This window comes from Juglans regia, chromosome 1, assembly GCF_001411555.2.
Source record: "Juglans regia cultivar Chandler chromosome 1, Walnut 2.0, whole genome shotgun sequence".
Taxonomy (NCBI): Eukaryota; Viridiplantae; Streptophyta; class Magnoliopsida; order Fagales; family Juglandaceae; genus Juglans; species Juglans regia.
Genome location: NC_049901.1, coordinates 23,689,181 through 23,711,696, shown reverse-complemented (window position 1 = coordinate 23,711,696; position 22,516 = coordinate 23,689,181). Strand labels below are relative to the sequence as shown.

The 22,516-nt window shown below is 38.2% G+C and overlaps 1 protein-coding gene across 1 annotated transcript; it reads left to right on the top strand.

The window, feature by feature from the left end:
* The first annotated feature begins 14,221 nt into the window (after window positions 1-14,221).
* LOC108996704 lies at window positions 14,222-15,447 on the top strand. Its single transcript, XM_018972725.1, has 2 exons — window positions 14,222-14,387; window positions 14,504-15,447. The coding sequence occupies exons 1-2, from the start codon at window positions 14,222-14,224 to the stop codon at window positions 15,445-15,447; spliced, it is 1,110 nt and encodes a 369-aa protein (XP_018828270.1).
* The last annotated feature ends 7,069 nt before the right edge of the window (window positions 15,448-22,516 follow it).

Below are 22,516 nucleotides of genomic sequence, written 5' to 3'. Positions count from 1 at the left end.
ACCGTACCAAGCCATGCCAAACCAGCCAGATCTGCTGCTTCTCTTCTCGATCTCCTCCACCGCGTCTTAGAAACTGTGGTTTTGATAGTTCTCTCTCTCTCTCTCTCTCTCTCCATCGTCCATGGCTAGAGAAACCTAGCTCAGCTATCGTTAAGGACTCACCAATTGAGAAGCCCACTCCTGATGACCTTGATACACCAGAGGCAAACTAGTAAACACCTGGCAGTAAGTACATTGTTATAAGAATTTATTATTGACATACTACTTAGGGAGAATTAAAATTTTTTAATACATTTAAATATCTTAGATGATTCGATACTACATTGCGGGTGTGGCTTAAAACATGGCCTGTAGTTGGAAAAAATGAGAAGGCACAAGAAAATCAAGGTCAATATTCCCAATGACTGCGCTGGAGCTGTGGATGATAGTAATGCCTGGCTTTCCTCCTTTGTTGGGACACTAGTTAGAACTTATGCGTCCTTTTAAGTGCGATCTTGGTGAGATGTTCCAAATGAGGTTAAGGGTCACATTTGAAGTCGTGTACTGGTGAGTTTATATATCTCAATATTTTTGAGTAATTTTTTACTTTATTTATGAGGTGATCTTACTGTTGTTACGCACGGTATTTTAATTATTCACTTGTTAGGATGAATTCAATCTAAATTTCGATTGTAAAGAGGATGTACGAATTGTGTATTAGTAGATGACTACATTATTTTGGCGTCACAAGAGTAGGTGTCATGACCACTTCAAGAGATTGAGACGTTGGAGGTGGTAGTTCAGACACCTTTTCAACATATGAGTTTAGATGATTGGGGGAAGTGTTGTGACCTTTTCTCAAGCCCAGATTATCAAGTAATTGCATTTATTCCTATAACTTATTTTAATTAACTCGTGGTTTCATAGGTTGTATTTAACATTGTTAATTTCAACTGCAACACTTAAGTTCTATCAATGCATATAATAGATCCTCTTTGACAATCCACCATCGCGCAAGTTCAAGGTCATTCCAGCATCTTGAAGAGAAAATGATAATTAGTTATTACGTATCTTTTTATGGTATTCTTTGCTTAAGTGCTAGCTTGATTTAATTTTGTTAATGCGGCTTAATTAGAAACACGATGATCCTTAAAATTTCACCCTTCATGTGTATGCTACGACCCATATTGATGCCAACTGCGAGTGGATTGATCTTGTAGCCAGATATAATTACATAAGTTCAATTCAGTTTTCAAAGCATTATGCCATTATAGATCATTTTACCTTGCATGTTTTTTTTTATTTGTTTGTTACTTATTTTAGTTTTTGTAATTCATGTAGGAGAAAATGATTGAGCTGTAGTCTACCTCTAAGGAATCTTCTCCCTTTAACATCGTCATATTTACCTAGGTCCTCAAGACCAAATCTGGTTTGGTCAGAGTGCTTGGACGTTCTTTTAAGTGTTTCGGTTCATCTTCCATGTCCTTGTGTTCAGAAATAAATAATTTTACCAAAGATTTGGATGTTGTGCGACAAGAGATTAAGCAAATGAAGTCAAGACAATAGGAGTTGGAGGATCTCTTGTCTCGACACTCAAATTTAGAGATCCTTTTGTAGGAGCAGCAAAGAGACCAGGAGGACATAATATGCATTGAAGTTCAAGAACAGATACAATGTGATATATTGGAACAGATGAAACGTATTATGTCACTGTAGCAGGATTGCAACGGTCGAGGAAAGAAGAATAAATGAACTTTAATCTATGTTTGAAAAATTTTCATCAGGTAAATTTAATTTAATTTTGTACCCTAAATCTCAAACATTTTCAGACATTTCCCTTTATTTGTGTGTGATACAATTTTAATTAGTGTGATATTTAATTTTATCGATTTAGTAATTCTGATTGACTTTATGGTCAAATGTAAAGCTTACAGTTTCAAACGTGTTTTCACACTCAAAACAATGTCCGAACATAAATAAGAATACGTGCAGCCGTAAACGTTTGAATGTACAATATCATGTTCGAACATGTAAAGTTCTCGAATGTGTAAATGCATCCATGCACATCAGAACGTATATCCTTTCATGTCTGGACTATTGATAAACTAACGTCCGAACTTAAAAATACTATATTGTTCTAACGTCACATTTCAAACGTTCAAATGAAGGATACGGGCGAACGTATTTACTAACTGCCTGAACGTCTACCTCTTCACATCTGAACTACTATAATCGAACGTTAGAGAAAGTAATGTCTGAATGTTAGTCGGTTGGGTTCACGTTTGAACATATTTTTTGACAAAAATTGACTGTCACAAATGGTCATCACGTTTGCACAAAAGAACGAATGACGGACTATCAACTGTGACGGTTTACTATAAATTTTTTTTTTATGATGGTTGAATAGTAAACTGTGACGGTTTATTTTTTTTCATGATGGTTTTGTCTGTCACAAATCATGCAATTGAAGCCTCCATTCCAAGGTAAGGTATTGAATATTAAAGCTTTTTTTTTTATCATTTAATATTTACTACTTTGAGTGGGAAAGTCAAAAGATTTATATCTCTATCGAGTGATCTCTTCATCCATTGTTGAGGTACTACTGAATATCTTTATTTGATTTTTTCTTTTATTTTTGCGATTTTTTTAATGAAGTTGAACAAGTAGAAAATGAAATGCTGATGTTGTTGTATTCATGATTTTGTAATGTTGATTTTGTTATGTGGAAAATAGACGAAAACTGTTTATTTTAGCTACTAGTAAATGTATATGTTAATTTGCATGAATGTGAAATATGTTTATTTACGAGTGTATATGTTCATTGCCTGAGTGTATGTGTTTATTTCAGCTACTGCCAAATGTATATGATGATTAAACCATAATATGAAATGTTGATATTGAATATTACATATTGTTTATTAGTTCATTTTTTTATGTTGATGGTACTCGTACTTATTGATGATTTATTCGCTCATTGTACATGTTTATGTTATCTTGATAGTAGAATTTATTTTTCGCAATGCACTGTCAAAGAAGGATTAAATTTACACATGCTTTTTCATGACTTCTTTTTATGGCTTTTGATTTACATTTTATTTTTTCGTGGAAAACTAGTACCATCAATGAAGAAGTTGCAATAATTGAGGAAATAGAAAATGAAGTTGGCTTGAGGAATTTTCATGAGGTTCAAAGGTCACTCCACATGAAATTTGCATGGAGACTTTTATCATTAGACAATCTGTGAACATAATTCTTTTGAGCTAAATATGTGAAGCAAGGACATTTTATTTGCTGAGGTTCGCCGAACTACATCCCGTTTTTGGAGATCGATCATGAATGTTCTTCCTGATGTGGTTGATAATGTAAAAGTGAAGGTGAAAAAGGGCTGGTCTTCCTTTTGGTTTGATCGTTGGTTGGCGAGTGGGCCTCTCAGTGTTAGGGGGGATGTTGTGCCTGTTGATATTAAAATACACGATGTTTGGGTGGATTGCTCCTGTGATGAAAATTATCTTGTAGAACTCGTTGGTACAAATAAGGCTAGCAAGATTATGCATGAAATCGTGGCGGGAAGAGAAGGCAAGGATATTACAATTTGAAAATTGGTAGGGGATGGACTTTTTATGTCTTCCACTGCTTGGGATATCATTCGTATCAAAGGAATTGAACAAATGGGCATGGATTGGATTTGGCACCATCTTCTTCCAAAAAAGATGTCTGTATGTATGTGGAAAGCCAGATTTAATGGGTTGGCTGTAGACTCTCGGGTGCAATCTTTGGGAATTCCGTTGGCCTCTCGGTGTGACTGTTGTTTACATGGTCAAGGCAAAACTTTGAACCATGTGTTATGTTGTTGGAGTATTGCCTCCAAAGTCTGGAAGATGGCTGCACTTGCGTTGGGAATACAACATTTTGTAGGAATGTCATGGTGGGCGACTATGATGCAATGGTTTAACTAAGCAAGGAAATCGAGTCACATGGGTATTTTACTTGGCATTATACCTTCTATTATAACATGGCACCTCTGGTTGCGCTGTTGCAAGGCTAAGATGGAAATCTCCTAGGAATCAGAGTCGGGAGTTTGGTTGGCATTTAGGGTTTGGCTAAGGAATCTCTCATCTCTTATGGTGAAACACTGGCCTCTTTTTGACAGAGATGAGGGGATTCTTCGAGCACTAGACATCCCTTGTGTTTCTTGTGCAAGGACTCGACCGCGACTTGTTTTTTGGAAGAAACCTGCTAAGGGTGGACCATATTGAATGTAGACGGGAGTTGCTGTGGTGACCTGGATAATTGTGGTGGTGGAGGCATCATTCGAGACCATAAGGGAAATTTCAAAGGAGCCTTCTCTTCTTATTTTGGTCATGGAATGAACAATGAGGCCGAATTGAGGGCGTTATGTGCTATCTTGTATTTTAGTATATTTTAATTGAAGGATTATTTTAATTATTTTAAATATTTGTTCTCTTGTTTTAAATTTATCGGATTTTTCATTGGATTTATTTCATGATTTTTAAGTTGTGAAATTTATTATTATGTGCATTTAAATTGCTCTTTACTTTAAATTAGTTCAATGTTGGACTTTAAAATTATTGTATTGTTGGATTTTTTTATTATTTTATTTTAAGTAGTCTCTACGTTTAAATTATTTTATTCAGCTTACTGCTTTGAAATTCTTTTTGTTGGATCAATTTTGTGACCAAAATTGTGAGAAATGAATTTCATTTCTTTCCCTGACTTTTTCTTTTTCCCTTTTTCCTCATTTTCTTTTCCTTCTTCTATTTTCTTTTTCTCCTCCTTTTCCTCTGCTTCTCTCCTCCCACGCGACACCCGCTCCCCTTTCCCCCTGTCCATTTTCTTCATCCACCCACAGCGCTGCCTGTGACCTACACCGCCCCTTCCATTTTCTTCCCCATCAACCGATGACCTTCCCCCTTCATTTTCAACTCCTCCCTCGCCGCCGTTAGCCTCCACACACGGCCTCCAGCCGAGCGGTTTTTGTGCTCTAGCGTCGCCATGACGCGGCCATTGGCCAGCATCTTTTCATCACAGTACCAGTGACCTCCCAGCTACCTAACCCACCCATCCTCGGCCCAGATCCGTCACCGTTGTAGCCCCTTCATCCCCATTTCGATTTGGATGTTTTGGCCTTCAACCATTGCCCACACTGCCACCCACGACCAACCACCACCACCACCACCAGTAGCTTCACCAACACCCCTAAGCTCTTCTCTAGCCATCCTAAGCCTTCGTTTGTCCCTGTTCAGAAGTTGAGTTTTTGATACCCACGACCTTTGTCCATTTTTGCATTGTTGTATTATTGTGCCGCCACTTCTAGAACCTTCTTGATCCTCCAAAAATTATATTTTAGCACTATAAATAATTTTCCAAAGAATTTCTTGAGATTTAAATATATTTTTACACTAACAAATCTTCTGCAGTCTGGTTGGCTATTTCGAGTTTAAATATTAGTGTTTTGAGTTTGACGTTGGTTATGGTGGATATTGATGAATTTAGAAAGTGATGATATTTAGGGTTAAGAGAATTTTAAGTATTTAGGAATTAAAATAGGTACTTCAGGTGTAAATTTAAGATATCTGTTGATTGGAGATTTATTTAAATTATATAAATTTTCTATAGGTGATGATTGATATGCGTTTGGCATTGTTGTGAGAAAATTCAGAGAAGTTATGAAGTACAGGTAAGTGGGGTTCTTGTGCTAGACTTTGTTTAAAAATAAAATGGACTGAGGTCAATTTTGAAAATGTGCATGTTGTGTTATGAAAAAAAATGGTAAACGATCTAAGTTATTTGTTCTGCATTTCTCATGAGATTCTATATAAGAAGAAAATATTTTCCGGTATGACTGGTGTAGACATGAGCTTATTTTTGGTATTTTGTTATTGAACTGAGAAAAATGAACAAGTATGAAAATTTGATAAATTTTGCATGTGACATGAAGATGTTCTGAATCTGTTTTGAAAAATGTGAAATGATCTGAATTTTGGTACTCTGTTTTGATATGATGTGGCATCTGAAAATCCTTTGGCATGTCTTTTTGATTTTGTTCTGACTCTGATTCTGATTCAGTTCTGACTCTGATCTTGATTCTGTTCTGACTGTGATTCTGATTCTGTTTTGACTCTGGTTCTGATTCTGTTCTGACTCTGATTCTGATTCTGTTTTGACTTTGATTTTAATTCTGATTTTGTTTTGCTCTGATATGTGGCCCAGCCACAGGATATAATAGTGACCTCCGACCTTGTCATGGAATATAATAGTGACTTCTGGCCCTGTCATGGGATACAATAGTGACATTTGACCCTACCACGGGATACAATAGTGACCTCTTGCCTTTCCATGGGATACAATAGTGACCTCCAACCCTGTCACGGGATACAATAGTGACCTCTGGCCCTGTCACGTGATACAATAGTGACCTATGGCCCACCACGTGATATAATAGTGGTTTTTTGTTCTGAGTGCAATCGCTTTGATATTCACGGTGATTTATGTTCTGCTTGGCTTTTCGCAGAATGCACAACCCTATTATGGGGGTTAAACATGGAATTCTATTATGATATGATGTTTCAGTCATGCCATGCGAAGGAAATTTTGAATAATAATGTTTTCTGAAAGTTTCGCTCTTATATTTTTGGCAACATGTTTTGATTTTACTTTTTGAAAACAAGTTTTCTGATTCTGCATTCTAAGAGAAAATATTTTGTTCAGCATGTCAAAGTTTGATAAATGCTTATGTTTACATACTAGTATATGTTCTCTGCTTACTGAGGTTTTGATAACTCACTCCTTATCTCCACAATAGTTTTGGATGATTTTAGATATTTCAGCTGGGGATCAAGACTTTGAAGCATTGGGTGAGATGACTTAAGAATGATGGATTAAGAATAGAAAGTTTTCGATGAGTATTGGCGATTTTTGTTAAGAAATTTCATTGGAGTCTATTATTTTATTGTTGAAATATGAGTTTACGTGACATGTAGAGAAGTTGATATTTTTTTCGGGTTATTGTATCGAGGATTTGATATATGAGTTTGTGTGGTTAATTAAATTTGAAGTTTTTATATTTGATTTGGAACTTTTGGAAGTATATTAGCAATGTTGGAGTTGATTATCAGGTAACATGAGTTAACTCTCTGGACCCTCGGGAATGGGGCGTTACAATTGGTATCAGAGCTAAAGTTTGAAGTTTTGCAGACTATAAACATTTGAGTTTTGGATATCCATGGGTTCAGGAAGAAACTTCAGATTTGAGGTGTAGATTTGTAAAGAATAAGAGCTGATTATGTGGATATCAGGTTTTAGATTTTGCAGACTTTATGATTGTGTTTTGAGATTTTGAGGTTTAGGGATTTTAGATTCGACAAGCTTACTTTGTGGACTATAGGAGATAATCTTTATAAGATTTAAGGTTTAGATTCTTGTGGTTTAGATTCTAAAGATGTACGGGAGTTTAGAGCGATGTCAGGTTTACACTTATAGATGGTAGAAAGGACTATATGAGTTGGTTAAAGGTATGGCTAAGAATGGGTAGAGCAAGTTCAAGATTTTATTGATTCATTTATTTATCTTTAACTTGTTTTAAATATTTTAATTGGTATTTATATTTTGTTTATACATATTTGTTTTCTTTCCTTAGAATGTTTAACTAAGTTTAAGATCTCAAGATGGTTTCTCATAGTCGAGTACGAAAGCTGGAAGATTTGAACAAAAACAATAATGAGAGGGGCTGCATGTTCGAGCAATTTAATTGCACTCATCCGCCCACCTTTGATGGAAGAGGCGATTCCAATGCAGCTGAGGATTGGATTTAGGACATCTAAGAGATATTCAGTGTTTTGTAGTGCACCGATTAACATAAAGTTCGATTTGCAGCTTTTAAATTGATCGGAGAAGCGAATAGATGGTGGAACTCTGAGAAAGCCATCAGAGAAGCTGATGGAACTAGAGTAGTGTGCTGGCCTCACTTTAAGTAAAACTTCTTTGACCACTTCTTTTCGAAAGCAGACTGGGAAGCTAGAGCCCATGACGGCATGCCAGTATGCTGCAAAATTTGTAGAGTTATCACGCTTCGCCTCGTATTTGATTCCCGATGAGGAGAAGAAAACCCGGAGGTTTGAAGAGGGTTTAAATCACAGGATCTACGAACATGTTATGGTTCTACAAATTCAAAACTTTTCAAACTTGGTACATAAAGCGATGCTAGTGGAGCAGAATCTTAAAGAGAAGCGCTGAGTTGTAGGAACAGAGAAAGAGAGCTACTCCACATGGATCCTCTAGTATGGATCAAGGGCAGGACAATCAACGGAATAACTCCTGCAAGTTATGCAGTGTAGTACACTTTGGGGATTGCAGAAGGAGAAGTGGACGGTGTTTTTGGTGTGGGAAGCATAGCCACCTCGTCACAGATTGTCCAAGGCAACCAGATGGGAGCATGAACCCCAACCTGCCTCAGAGGACTGATTTGGCGGCACGAGGCAAGAACCAACACAATGCAGTTTAGGCCCGAATTCAACTCAATACAGAGTGTGTAGTGGAAGCATGATTAGCCCATTGGAAGTAGCAGCAGTTAGCTAAGCAAATTTTGAGGACAAAATTTTTTTTATGGGGGGGAGGATGTGATACCCTGTGTTTTAGTGTATTTTAATTGAAAGATTATTTTAATTTTTTTAAATATTGGTTCTCTTGTTTTAAATTTATCGGATTTCTCGTTGGATTTATTTTTTGATTTTTAAGTTATGAAATTTATTATGATGTGCATTTAAATTGCTCTTTACTTTAAATTAGTTCAATGTTGGACTTTTAAAATTATTGTATTGTTGAATTTTTATTATTATTTTATTTTAACTAGTCTCTGCATTTAAATTATTTTATTCAGCTTACTGTTTTGAAATTTGTTTTGTTGGATCAATTTCTGACCCAAGTTATGAGGATTGGACCTCATTTCTTTCCCTTACGTTTTCTTTTTCCCTTTTTCCTCCTTTTCTTTTCCTTCTTCTGTTTTCTTTTTCTCCTTTTTCTCTGCTTCTCTCCTCCAGCGCGACACCCCCTCCCCTCTCCCCCATCTGTTTTCTTCGTCCGCCAACAGCATCGCCATGCACCGTCCATGAGTGACACTGCCCCTCCCATTTTCTTCCCCCTTCATTTTCAGCTCCTCCTTCGTCGTCGTTAGCCTCCACGAATGGCCTCCAGCCAAGCGGTTTTTGTGCTCCAGCACTGCTGTGCCACCGCCATTGGCCACCATCTTTTCACCACAGCACCGACGACCTCCCACCTACCTAACCCACCCATCCTCAGCCCAGATACGCAACCTTTGAAGCCCTTTCATCCCCATTTCCGATCTGGGTGTTTTAGCCTTCAACCACTGCCCACGCCACCGTCATCGACCAACCACCACCACCAGAAGCTTCACCAACACCCTTAAGCCCTTCCCTAGCCATCCCAAGCCTTCGTTTGTTCCTGTTCAAAAGTTGAGTTTTTGATACCCATGACCCTTGTCCATTTTTGCATCGTTGCATTGTTGTGCTGCCATTTCTAGCACCTCCTTGATCCTCTAAAAATTATATTTTAGCACTGTAAGTAATTTTCCAAAGGATTTCTTGAGATTTAAATATATTTTTGCACTAACATATCTTCTGCAGTCTGGTTGGCTATTTCAGGTTTAAATATTGGTGTTTTGAGTTTGACGTTGGTTATGGTGGATTTTGATGAATTTAGAAAGTGATGATATTTAAAGTTAAGAGAATTTGAAGTATTTATGAATTAAAATAGGTACTTTAGGTGTAAATATAAGATATCTGTTCATTGGAGATTTATTTAAATTACATAAATTTTCTAAAGGTGATGATTGATTTGCATTTGGCACTGTTGTGAGAAAATTTAGAGAAGCAAAAAAGTACAGGTAAGCGGGGTCCTATGCTAGACTTTGTTTAAAAATAAAATAAATTGATGTCAATTTGAAAATGTGCATGTTGTATTATGAAAATAAATGGTAAACGATCTCAGTTATTTGTTTTGCATTGCTCATGAGATTCTGTATAAGAATAAAATATTTTCTAGCATGACTGGTGTAGACATGAGCTTATTTTTGGTATTCTGTTGTTGAACTGAGAAAAATGAGCGAATACGAAAATTTGATAAATTTTGCATGTGACGTGAAGATGTTCTGAATCTGTTTTGGAAAATGTGAAATGATCTGAATTTTAGTTCTCTGTTTTGATATGATGTGGCATCTAAAAAACCTTTGGCATGACTTTATGATTCTATTCTGACTCTAATTCTGATTCTGTTCTAAATTTGATCTTGATTCTGTTCTGATTCTAATTTTGATTCTGTTTTGACTCTGGCTGTGATTATGTTCTGACTCTGATTCTGATTCTATTGACTCTGATTATGATTTGATTTTGACTCTGATTCTAATTCTGATTCTGTTTTACTCTGATATGTTGCCCTGTCACGGGATACAATAGTGACCTCTGGTCCTATCACGAGATACAATAGTGACCTCTGGCCTTGTCACGGAATACAATAGTGAGCTTTGGCCTTGCCTCGGGATACAATAGTGACCTCTGGCCCTGTCACGGATACAATAGTGACTTCTAGCCCACCACAAGATATAATAGTGGTTTTCTATTCTGAGTGCAATTTCTTTGATATTCATAGTGATTTATGTTTTGCTTGACTTTCCGCAGAATGCACAACCCTACCACGGGGGTTAAACATGAAATTCTGTTTTGATATGATGTTTCAGTTAAACTTTGGCAATGACTTTTCATTTTTACCCTTTTTTCTCTCTACGGGTGAATAGGGTTCTCGTTCTCCAGCTGCACGTTTTGGTTCTCCCCAAGCGGTTGCATGGCAGCTGCTGGTGGTGGCATATGTTAGCCTTCTTTTGCCGACCTGGTGGCTGCTGTTCCGCAGCCCATCCCTGAGATGTTATTGCCATCACGTCCTCCGAAGATGGGTCTACTTTCAGCTCACAAAAGATGAAATTGAATGATCTGTCGAGCCCTTCAGATTTTCTGTGGTCCTTAAGTTTTTGAAGCAATGCCCTTCGCTGGACGCCGTGCGTGTGTTCATTCACAACTGTTGGGGCTTTCCGGCTATACCAATGGTTTCATCCATGCGGCGTCCTCAGAACGTTTTCGTGCGAATGGCTAATGAAGCCGATTTTACAAAGGCCTTATCGAGGGACGTATGTGAAATTAATGGAAGTTTCTACTGTGCTTTTCGCTGGTCCCCAGAATTTAATGAAGATGATGAGCCGTTGAGGGTGCCGGTATGGCTTTCTCTTCCGGGTCTTCCTCCAAATTTCTATCGTGAAGCTTTTCTGAAAATACTCATGGCGCCTATTGGGACGTTCATACGTCGGGACAATCCGACTCGCTGTGCAACTAGAACGGATGGAGCACATCTATGCGTGGAAGGGGATGCAACAAAAACACCCTTGACCCATTTCTGGATAGGGGCTCCTGGTTTGACTGCTAGTTGTAAACAAGAAGTCGTATACAAGACCCTTCCTGCATACTGCGTTACGTGTAAGATGCAGGGGCATAATTCACGGACATGGAGAGCAGGAAATATTGAGAATAATGGGCAGTCTCGGATTGGAAAGAAAGGTCATCAAGAGGTTGTCAAGGCTATTGAAGAACCTAGAGCAGAATCGGTGCAAATTGTAACTGTTATTACGGATAAATTTGTTCCCGCTGCAGAAGAAACATTGGTGACGGGATTGGAAGCAGGGGGTGTTGTGGTCGAAGGGTTGATTTTGTCTGATGAAGTTCGTCTGTTTGAGTCAGTGGGTGGTGTTGTGGTGTTTGCTGAGAACGAAGGTGCTTTGGTGTAACACCCCGTATTTTTAGTGTATTTTTATTGAAGGATTATTTTTATTAATTCAAAAATTTATTCTCTTATTTTAAAATTGTCGGATTTTTAAATGGTTTATTTTTATGATCTTTAATTTGTGAAAATTAAATTTGATAGGTTTCTTTAATATTAATTATTGTTATGCATTTAAATTGTTCTTCATTTTAAATTAATTTATTGTTGGATTTAATTATTTTATTTTCATTTTATCATTACGTTTAAATTATTTTAGTTAACTTGATGTTTTGAATTTATTTTCGTTGGATCATTTTCGTGACCCAAGATGTGAGGATTGGACCTCATTTCTTTTCCTCTATTTTTTTCCTCGTTTTCTTTTCTTCTTCTCTTCTTCTATTTTCTTTTTCCTTCATTTTCTTTTTCCTCCCCTGCTTTTCTTCTCATGAGTGACGTCCCTCTTTCCCTCTTCCCCGTGTGTTTTCTTCTTCTCCACCTAGCCACCGCCGCAAGCCGCCGTGTGCCTCACCGCCCGTCCCTTTCTCTTCCCTATCGACCGGCGACCACCACCCTTCAATCTCAGCCTCTCTCGTGCTGCCGTTTGTCCCCATGCTCAGCCTCTCTTGTGTTCGCGCGCCACCGTCGCTCCACCTTCGGCCACCATTTCTTCATCGTTTCATCCTCAACCTCATAGCAACCTAATGCACCCATCCTCAGCCCTGATCCTCCATCGGTGAAGCCCCATAATCAATATTCCATTTTGTGTATTTTAGCCTTCAACCGCCCTCTACGCCGCCACCCACAGCCAACCACCACCACCACTAACTTCACCGACATCCCTAAGCCCTTCCCTAGCAATCTCAGGTCTTCGTTTGTACCCGTTCAAAAGTGAGTTTTTCAGACCTACGGCCACAGTGCATTTGTCGCTATTTTGTTGCTGTGTTGCCACTTCTTTCAGCTCCGTTATCCTTCGGAAATTATAAAATAGCATTGTAAGTATTTTCCAAAGAACTTTCGTGATTTAAATGCATTTTTACACTAACTCATTACACTATGAATTGTTTGGTTTTGCCAGACTGAGTTCGAGGAGTACGGGGGTCGGATGGATTGGTGGATGAAGTTGTTTGTGTGTTTGGGTTGTGTTGAGTGTTGGTTATTGAGATGTTTCGTGTATATGGCATGTTTGCACGCATGATCATGTTTGTAAAGGAAACTGGGTTTTCGTGTAATTTCATTCATGTTTATGTGTTTATTGAAAACTGGGTTTTCATGTGAAAGGATTTTTGGGTGCGTGTGTATCACGACCCCAAGCCGAGATGAACCATTATCTCGATGGAGCTCCTCTGGTCATTCGGGATAGGAATATACTGAGTGACGTCCCCTGGATTGTCGCTAGGCGACAATGGGATCGGACGAGATGGTCTCGTGCTGACTTCGTGGCCTCTCTGCTGGTGGGGGCTAGAGGATGCTTGGCCACGAACGCGCTGGGCGCGAAACTAGACATCGCTACGAAGCCAAGACGTGCGGATGGTCCCTAGGGGAGATCATGGTGCATATGGTAATAATGGATTAATGGATTATTTTCTGGGAAAATAGCGTGTCTTGGATATGGATTTTGTGTGAATAATTTTCTAGAAAAATGTTTTACGGATATGTTTGGGCCAAAATGGGATTTTGGCGTGCGTTGGAAAATATTCATTTTTGGGGAAAATGACGTTTTGGGGCATAATGCATATTTCATCATATGCATGCATGTTGGAAGCATTAATGCATTAATAATCTCATGGTTGTTTGGTTTATACTTACCTGTGGTACTGTTTTTGGTAACTCAAATTTTTATGCAGATGAAGCTGAAGGTGAGCCTGAGGATTCGGCTCTGCTCGAGGAGTGATTTGGGACCACTCATTTTATTTTGGGACTTGTATTATATTTTATTTGGGATGATTGTATAACTTTTTAAACTACTTTTACTGATGTTTAAATTGTATTAACAGTTTTGGTACTTAGTTGACTTACTTAAATTATCCACTGCATTGTTTTTGTACACTGTTGCATGCACACACACTTGGCACTATCGTTGGGATGCGTGACCATGTTGTCACCATCCAGTTGTCTTGATTCCCGTGTTCTTGTTCATAGGGGTCGGGGGCGCCACATTCGGTTTTGTTGTTAACAGAGGGAGATGCTACACCAGGGGGTGAAGTTGTTCCCCACGCTGTTAGCATGATTTCTATTGAAACAAAGGGTGGTAAGGTTATTGAAACAAAAAACATTCTTCCGGTTCATGATGAGAATGCTATGGGTGCTAGCATGTAGGAAAATTCATTGGTTGGTTGTACACAGCAGACTCTTGAAACCCCGATGATGTTGCCCAGTGAGGGGGGAACTGTTTGAGGAGAGGGATATGTGTGTTGTGCGGAACAAACCACTTGAGGAAGAGGAGCATGAGGAGGTTTCTGGGGCAGAGATGCTTGTGTTGGAGAATACTGTATCAGAACTTGAACTAGATTTCCAATCAGAGGTCTTCCCGCAGGATAAAGTGTATCTCACGGAGTCTAAGGCTAATGAAGGTATGAAGAAATATAAGAAAAAGATGTTTGTTAAAATGCGAAGTTCATCTTGGGTTCATGCACGACTCTCAAACCTTGCTTAATGATTGATTCCATTTTTGTATGGAATATTAGAGGGATTGGGACCTCCAGGAGTAGAGTAAAGAAGTTGATTGGTAAGTTGAAACCGAAAGTTGTTGCTCTATTAGAAACTTTTCAAAATTTAGAGGAAGCTCGTAAATTGGCGCGCTGTTTGAATTTTGATAATGTCATTTCTAATGAGAATGATGGGGGCAAAATTTGGATTTTCTGGAATAGTACCTATGTGGTGCATGTGGTTTGGATGGGAGTGCAATTTATTTCTATGCTAGTAGGTGAAGGGACCGAGATGTTCTTGCTCACTGCGGTTTATGCTAAATGCACCATGGCGGAGGGAAGACTCCTTTGGGATGATCTTGGCTCTCAAAATTTGGGATCACATCCTTGTGTGTTTCTGGGTGATTTTAATATTATTCGTAATGATTCAGAAATGATGAGAGGTAGGCCTCAGCCTAGCATGGCTATGGAGGATTTTAATAATTGGATTCACCAAGGGGGTTTGATAGAAATGGCTACGAAAGGAAGTATGCTTACATGGTGTAATGGGCAATCGGGGCTTGCCCATTCTTGGGCACGTCTTGATCGTGCTCTCATGGATAGTTCCTCCCATGCATTGTTTCCAAACGCTACTTGTTCATATTTGCCACGTTATACTTCAGATCATGCTCCCATGTTTATTGAACTCAAGAAGGATCCTTTCATCTATGGCTCGACCTCTTTTCGTTTCCAACAAATGTGGGTGGACCATCATAGCTTTTTGGATTGTGTTTGGGTAGGTTGGGACTTTAGGGTGGAGGGTTCAGCTATTCAGATTTTGACTAGAAAATTAAAGCCGACTAAGGTGGTGTTAAGGGAGTGGAATAAAAGGGTTTTTGGGCATACATTGGGTCGTATTGATGCACTGGAAAAACAGGTTGAGGAGATTGAGCAACAGTTTCAAGTTAATTGGGAGGAAAATTTGAGAGAGAATTACATATGGTAGTCTCGAATTTGGCAAGCTGGCGGCGACAAGAAGAGATACGATTGGAACAAATGGCAAAATTGAAATGGAAGGTGGATGGTGATCGAAATTCTAAATTTTTTCATTCATGTCTTGCTAATAAGAGGAGAAAAAGGGTGCGGAAAATGAGATCGAATGTGGCGGTTTATGAGATGCCGGAAAGCATACATCAAGGGGTAGTGGAGTATTTTTCTTCTTTCCTTCAAGGGGAGCAATCGGTTGAGCCACCTAGACTGGAACAGCTAATTGATTCAGTCATCTCAGAGGAAGAGAATGTCTCACTTCTTCGTGCACCTTCTATAGAGGAAGTTTTTGAGGCCTTGTCTTCCATCTTGTCTTAAAGTGCTCTGGGTCCTGATGGTTTTGGTTCAGGCTTCTATAAAAGTTGTTGGGAGGTGGTTAAAATTGATGTGTGGAATGCAGTTTTGGAATTCCTTATGTCCAAGCAACTTCCAAGGTTCTTCATGGCCTTATATTTGGTTTTAATACCAAAGGTGGATTCGCCTACAGGTTTTGATAAATTTTGCCCCATTAGTCTATGCTTTGTTTTTTTATAAAATTTGCTCCAAGATTAATTTGAATAGATTAACAGGTCTCCTTCCTCGTCTGATATCTCCGGAGCAAGGAGCCTTTATTCCTGGAATGAGTATTTTTGAGAATATTAGCTTCATCTAAGAAATGGTTCATTCTATTGACAAGCGTACTCATGAGGGTAATATTATGTTGCAAGTGAATATGGCAAAAGCTTATGATCGTTTGGATTGGGCCTTTTTTATTGCAGTTTTGCGCAGGTTTGGCTTCTCTTTTGAATTTTGTGATTTGGTGCATTTTTGTATCTCAAGTCCTTGGTATTCAATTATGATGAATGGTACGGTCAAGGGTTTCTTTCCGAGAGGTCGTGGTCTTCGTCAAAGGGATCCTTTGTCACCGTATTTGTTTATTATTTAGCAAGAGGTAGTTTCCAGGATGATTCATGCCAGTGTGAGAGAAAAAAAATTCGGCCAATTTTATCAAGCCCGTGGTACGCCAATTGTGTCTCATTTGATGTATGCTAACGATATAATGATTTTTTTCTGATGGAAGCCAGAGATCGGTCGGAGCATTTCCGAATATTCTGAGTCAATATGAGAGATGGTTGGGGCAGGCTATCAATATTCAGAAATCGGCGTTGTATTGCTCGAATAATATTTCATCTATACACAAGCATAGACTTTTACGTCGTACGAGGTTAATGGAGGGAACTTTCCCTTTTAAATATCTAGGAGTGCCGATTATTTTTGGGCGTCTTAAGGAGTCTCATCTGGAGGGCATGGTGAATAAAGTTAGGCAAAAAACCAGTGGTTGGAAAATGAGGCTACTTTCTACTGGTGGTAAACTAGTTTTGTTAAGGCATGTTATATCTAGCATGGTGATTCACCTCTTTGCTGTTTTACAGGTCCGTCAAGCTATTATTAACAAGATTCATAGATTGATGAGCTCCTTCTTTTGGGGAGATATCGAGGGGTGGGAGAAAAAAAATGGGTGGCTTGGAAACATGTTTGCAAACCTGTGGAAGAAGGAGGTCTTTGGTTACAACATCTTCATGACATGCAGAAAGCTTTACACATGCATTTTGTTTGGAACCTTATACAAGGAAATTCTCTATGGGCTAATTTTCTCAAAGCAAAATATGTGGGTTCGAAGCCTTGGACTTTAATAGAGGCCAAGAAAGGTTCTAGATTCTGGAGAATGATTGCTAATTGTATTTCGTATTTGTTGAATAATTCTAAATGGAAGATTAGAGAAGGAGAGATTTTTTTTTTGGTGTGACAAATGGAGGGATAATGGTCCACTTATTAATGAGATGCCAGTAGTGGGCTCACCCCTACTAAATGTTAAAGAATGTAGACTGTTGGATAGTTGGGATGTGGATTTTCTAGAGAATTTGGTTGGGCAGGAGAAGGTGGATGAGATTTTAGACTCTTTATCTGGGCCTAATTTTGGAAGAGACGTTCTAGTTTGGACTCATATAGAGACAGGTATGTTCTCTACCAAATCTGCTTGGCATTTTATTTGTATTAGAGGTTCTCTTCTTGACTGGCATGATTGGATTTGGCATAAAAGCCTTCCTTTAAAGATTTCTATTCATTTTTGGAGGGCTTGGCATACGGCCTTGAGTGTGGATGATCGCTTGCGCCGTTTTGGTATTCCCCTTGTTTCCAAATGTGACTGTTGTAATGTAGGCCATATTGAAAATATTAACCATGTACTCTTTGAGGGTGATTTTCCTTACAAAGTATGGTTTTTTTTGGCACTCTGTTTGGTATTCCTCTTGGTAGATCTTGAAAGTAAAACTCTGGAACTTGGTTTAGGCGTGTTAGCTCCTCTTCTCAGGTGGGTTTTATAGTTGGCATCATTCCCCTCATTGTTAGTTGGCTCTTATGGAGGAGAAGATGCCTTGCTAGAATGGATGGTATTCGGGAATCTTATGAAGTTGTTGTTCATTCTATTGTGTGTGGATCGGTTCCCTTTCTCATGTAGTAAAGAATCCTATGCGTTTGTCTCACCGGGATGGTAAGATATTAGAGGCCTTGCGGATTAAATCGATTGTGCCTAAAGCTCCTTGTTGCAAATTGGTTAAGTGGATTAAGCCACCATCGGGATAGTACAAATTAAACACGGTTGGTAGTAGTCTCGGAAACCCGAGATCTTGTGGCATCGGTGGGGTTATTCAAAGTGATTCAAGATGTCTTGTCAAGGCTTATGCCTCTCCTATTGGTTTCAGTTCCAACAACAAAGCGGAACTTTTGGCACTTCTTCAAGGTTTGAAATTTTGCAAGGCTTTACATATTTCTAATGTGATAATAGAAATGGATTCGATGGTGGTGTTATCGTGGTGGTTGAGATGGCATTGTGGTGTGTGGTACCTAGAGGATTTTTGGGAAGAACTTGTTGGTTTGACTCGTACTCTTCATTGCCGGTTTCAACATGTGTTCCATGAGGGTAATATGGTGGCAGATTGGTTAGCCAAGGAAGGTGCCTTAGGCGCCGACTTGGCTTTTTCTAATAATTGTGATTTGCCCCGAACTCTTCGTGGTTTGCTCTGTTTGGATTTCTTAGTTTTCCATCTCTAAGAGTTTAGTTTACTTTGGTTTTTGTGGTTTTGTTTTAACAGTCAATACATAAGTTTGTCATAGATTTGTTTTCTTGGTTGTGGGCCTGATGGGTTTTCCCATGGTCCTTTCTTGTTAGCAGGGTATTTCTCCGCCATAAGTGAGGGCATTATTAATAAATTTGGGAGGAGGTCACTATTGGACATGTGACTTCCTGCTCTTCTTAAAAAAAAAAACAAAGTTATGCTACATGGTGTTGAGACACGATTTAACCGTCAATAGCGAAATGCTGATCTTGCTACTCCGCCTCCTCATGAGCTATCAGTATTTTTCAAGAATGTACGACCCTTGGGTGTACAAACGGGTTATGATTTAATTGATGGAGAGTTGAGTAAAATTCGGGTGGTATGTGCTAAATAATTGGCGAGAGATTGATGATTATCTCAGGTATGTCGTTCCATGCTTTGAATAATTCTAATGTTCTTCAAGTTTAACTATAATTGTTGTGCTCAAAATAAACTTCTTTTGCATTTATCTATAACAGTGAGCACATTGATAAACTTAGGAATGAAGGCGTAGAAAACATAAAGGCAAAACACGAGGAAGACTTTCCCGGATGGTTTGAAGAACTTGTATGAACTAAAATTATAAACATGTTATATTTTGAAACTTTTAACTCTGGATAATGAAATAATAAATATGTACTATTTCAATTGTTAGATTTTAGAACAATGTGCTCGTGATCCCGGATCAATTTCTTCTGAATTATATGCATTGGCCAGTGGTCCCTCAAATAGAGCACTTCAATACACTGCATGCACGGTTCGAGGTTATAGATTCCATACTCTGGATCGTGAACGTAATAGAAAGACTCAAAACTTTGATGTGTTGGTCGAGAGGAGTCATGGAACAGATGATATTGACTATTATGGTGTCATACGTGATATTATCGGATTGAAATATCTGGGTGGGTCTATAACATATGTCTTTAAATGTGATTGATGGGATCTAGGCGGTGGTCGGGTTTCGATACATAGTGATAATCACTTTACGAGTGTCAATACTGCATCTAAATGGTATGAAGATGATCCATTCGTATTGGCTTGTCAAGCTACCGAAGTCTATTACTTGATTGATCTATGAAAAGTGCTAATGAAGATAGTGGAGAGATAACTTGGTGAGTCGTACAAAAATTTGTCCCTCGAAATATATATGAAGCAGGAATGAGTGCAGATTATGAGAATAGTGAAGATGAAGATGACACTCCGATTGTAGAAGCATATTAGGAAGATGGAGAGGGTATTAACTTGTTTGTTGACCTCGGTGCACTCGAGTTGCTCCCTTTGTGTAGAGATGATGTCCCACCCATCCATCTCGACCCGTCCATATTAAATGATCATTCAATTCAAGTAAGTGAGGAGGAAGAAGAAGAAGAAGAAGGGTCAGAAGATAAAGACGAACCATAATTCCGCTAGGAGGTGGATAAGGAGGATGAAGAAGAGGTGCATGATGATGATGAAGATGTTATTGAGGGTGATTCTGAAGCAAGCACAGAAAATACATCCGAAGATGAAGAATAAAAGTACTAAATATTTTATTCATTTAAGTGACTATAAAATATTTTGAATTTTCATAATTTCTTCTAATTAATTTTCTTTGATATAATTAATTATTTTCAAGAATGCCACCAAAATGAGAACTAAGAAATGTGCATTCGCCAAGTCCAAGTCCCGAACCCATTGAGAACTTTCCAGTCGAGGAATCTACTCCTGAAGATCAAGTTAACATGCAAGAGAACAACAGCCAGTCGACACCTACTAGTAAGGAAATATTATCGTTGATAATTAATTATATAATTAATACTTTTGTATCAGTAACTATATAACTGTAATTATACTATCTATTATCTTGTAGTTGATGCATCTGCACGTCACGGTCGTGGCTATACACATGGCATCTCTCTTGAGAAAAATAGAAGGCATGGAAAACTAAACATCACCATTCTTGATAATTCCACTAGAGTAGTGGATGATAGTGCAGCAGAGCTTTCCTCCTATATTGGCACAGTAGTTCGAGCTTATGCTCCATTTTATATGCGCTCATGGTGAGATGTTCCGAATGAGGTTAAGGAGCACATTCGAAGTCGTGTGCTGGTGAGTTTACTTTAAGAGTACATTTTTTCACCTAGATTAGTATATCGTATTTTTGACCTGATTCACTTTTAAGGATGAATTCGACCTCGACTTTGGTCGTAGCGAGGATTTGAGAACCGTGAATGAGTTGATGGCTACAATATTCCGACGTCACAAGGGACGATGTCATGACCACTTCAATAAGTTTGAGACATTGGAAGAGGCTGCGCAGTCTCATTTCCAGCAGATGAAGTTAGATGATTGAAGTGAGTGTTGTGATCTTTTCACATCTCCTGATTATCAGGTATTTTACATTTATATCTTTTAATTATTTACATTCATATTCATTCTATATATTATATGTATACATATTACAATTAACATTCTTAATATATTTTGTAGTATTTGAGTTCTACAAATGCACATAATAAATCCGCTATGACTGTCCACCATCGTGCCGATTCAAGATCATTCCATCGTCTTGCTGAAAAATAGTAATTAAAAAATTATAGAATTTATTTATTTTTCTGATATTCTTTTATTTAAGTACTAACATTATCTTTTTAAAATTGCTAATGTCGCTTTATTAGAAACGTGATGATCCTGAAAACTTTTCCCTCATTCATGTCTAGGTTGCTTCTCACACTAATGAGTATAGTGAGTGGATGGATCATGTCGCTGCAGATAATTATGTAAGTAATGTTAATTTTCTTAAATAAAATTATGTAACATGTGAATATTTATTTTTTATTTCTATTTCTTTTAATACGTTACTTATTAACGATTATTACCTTTCAAATTATAGGATAAATGATGGAGATGCAATCGGCTTCTGGGAAATCCTCTCCTACTGACATATACATATTCACACAAGTGCTCGGGCTGCAGTCTAGTATGGCAAGAGGTTTTGGACTATCTATCAAGCATAGATGTTCAGCCTCCTCAACCTCATCGACTTCACAAATTAATAATCTTACCAAAGATTTAGAAGTTGCACTGCGTAAGAATGAGTATATGAGATCAAGACAGCAAGAGTTAGAGTCTCTCTTAGAACGACAGTCTCATTTAGAGACGCGTTTGCAGGACCAACATAGAGACCAGGAGCAAAGAATACGGAGTGAAGTCCAAGAGCAAGTGCAACAGGAAATGATGGTGCAAATGGAGCGTGTTATGTAGTTGCAACAGAATTACGGTGGGCGAAGAAAAAATAAGAAATAAATTTTATCAATAGTGGTGGCTAGTTGTAATATCTATTTTTAAAATTTTATAAGACATTGTTAATTGTTAATTGATGGTATGTAATATGATATAATTGGTATGCTTTTAAATTTTATGAAATTAATATTTCTGATCTATATGTTTGAATATGAATATATAAAATTGTATAGTAACATTCAAACGTAGGCATCTACGTTCGAACGTACTGACCCTCAAACGAGCAAAACGTTTGAATGATTAAACGATTAACACTCGAACAAACCTCCGAATGTACCACTTGCATTCGAACGCTCTTTCGTTTACATTCGAAATAATGTCCGAACGTTAAACCCGTTACATTTGAACATTGGTCCGTTAACGTTAGAACATAAATTTGAACGTTTATTATAATTAATGTTCGGATGCATAAAAGTTCGAATGTAAATATGATACGTTCGAACTATAATCAACGAACTTCAACTTCTCTCATTCGAACGCCAATCGGTCGGGTTGCCGTTCGAACGTTCAATTGGATGTTTTAGTGACGGTTGGAGGTGTTCCGTTTGGTTGAACGTTCGAACGTTCTATTTTTTTGTGACGGTTGAGAACTGTCACTGAAAGTAACGTTCG

Coding starts and splice junctions, on each gene's coding strand:
- LOC108996704 (XM_018972725.1), top strand. CDS start 14,222: ATGTGTGTTGTGCGGAACAAACCACTTGAGGAAGAGGAGCATGAGGAG. Junction 14,388..14,503: donor GGAGTCTAAGGCTAATGAAG/GTATGAAGAAAT, acceptor GGAATATTAGAG/GGATTGGGACCTCCAGGAGT.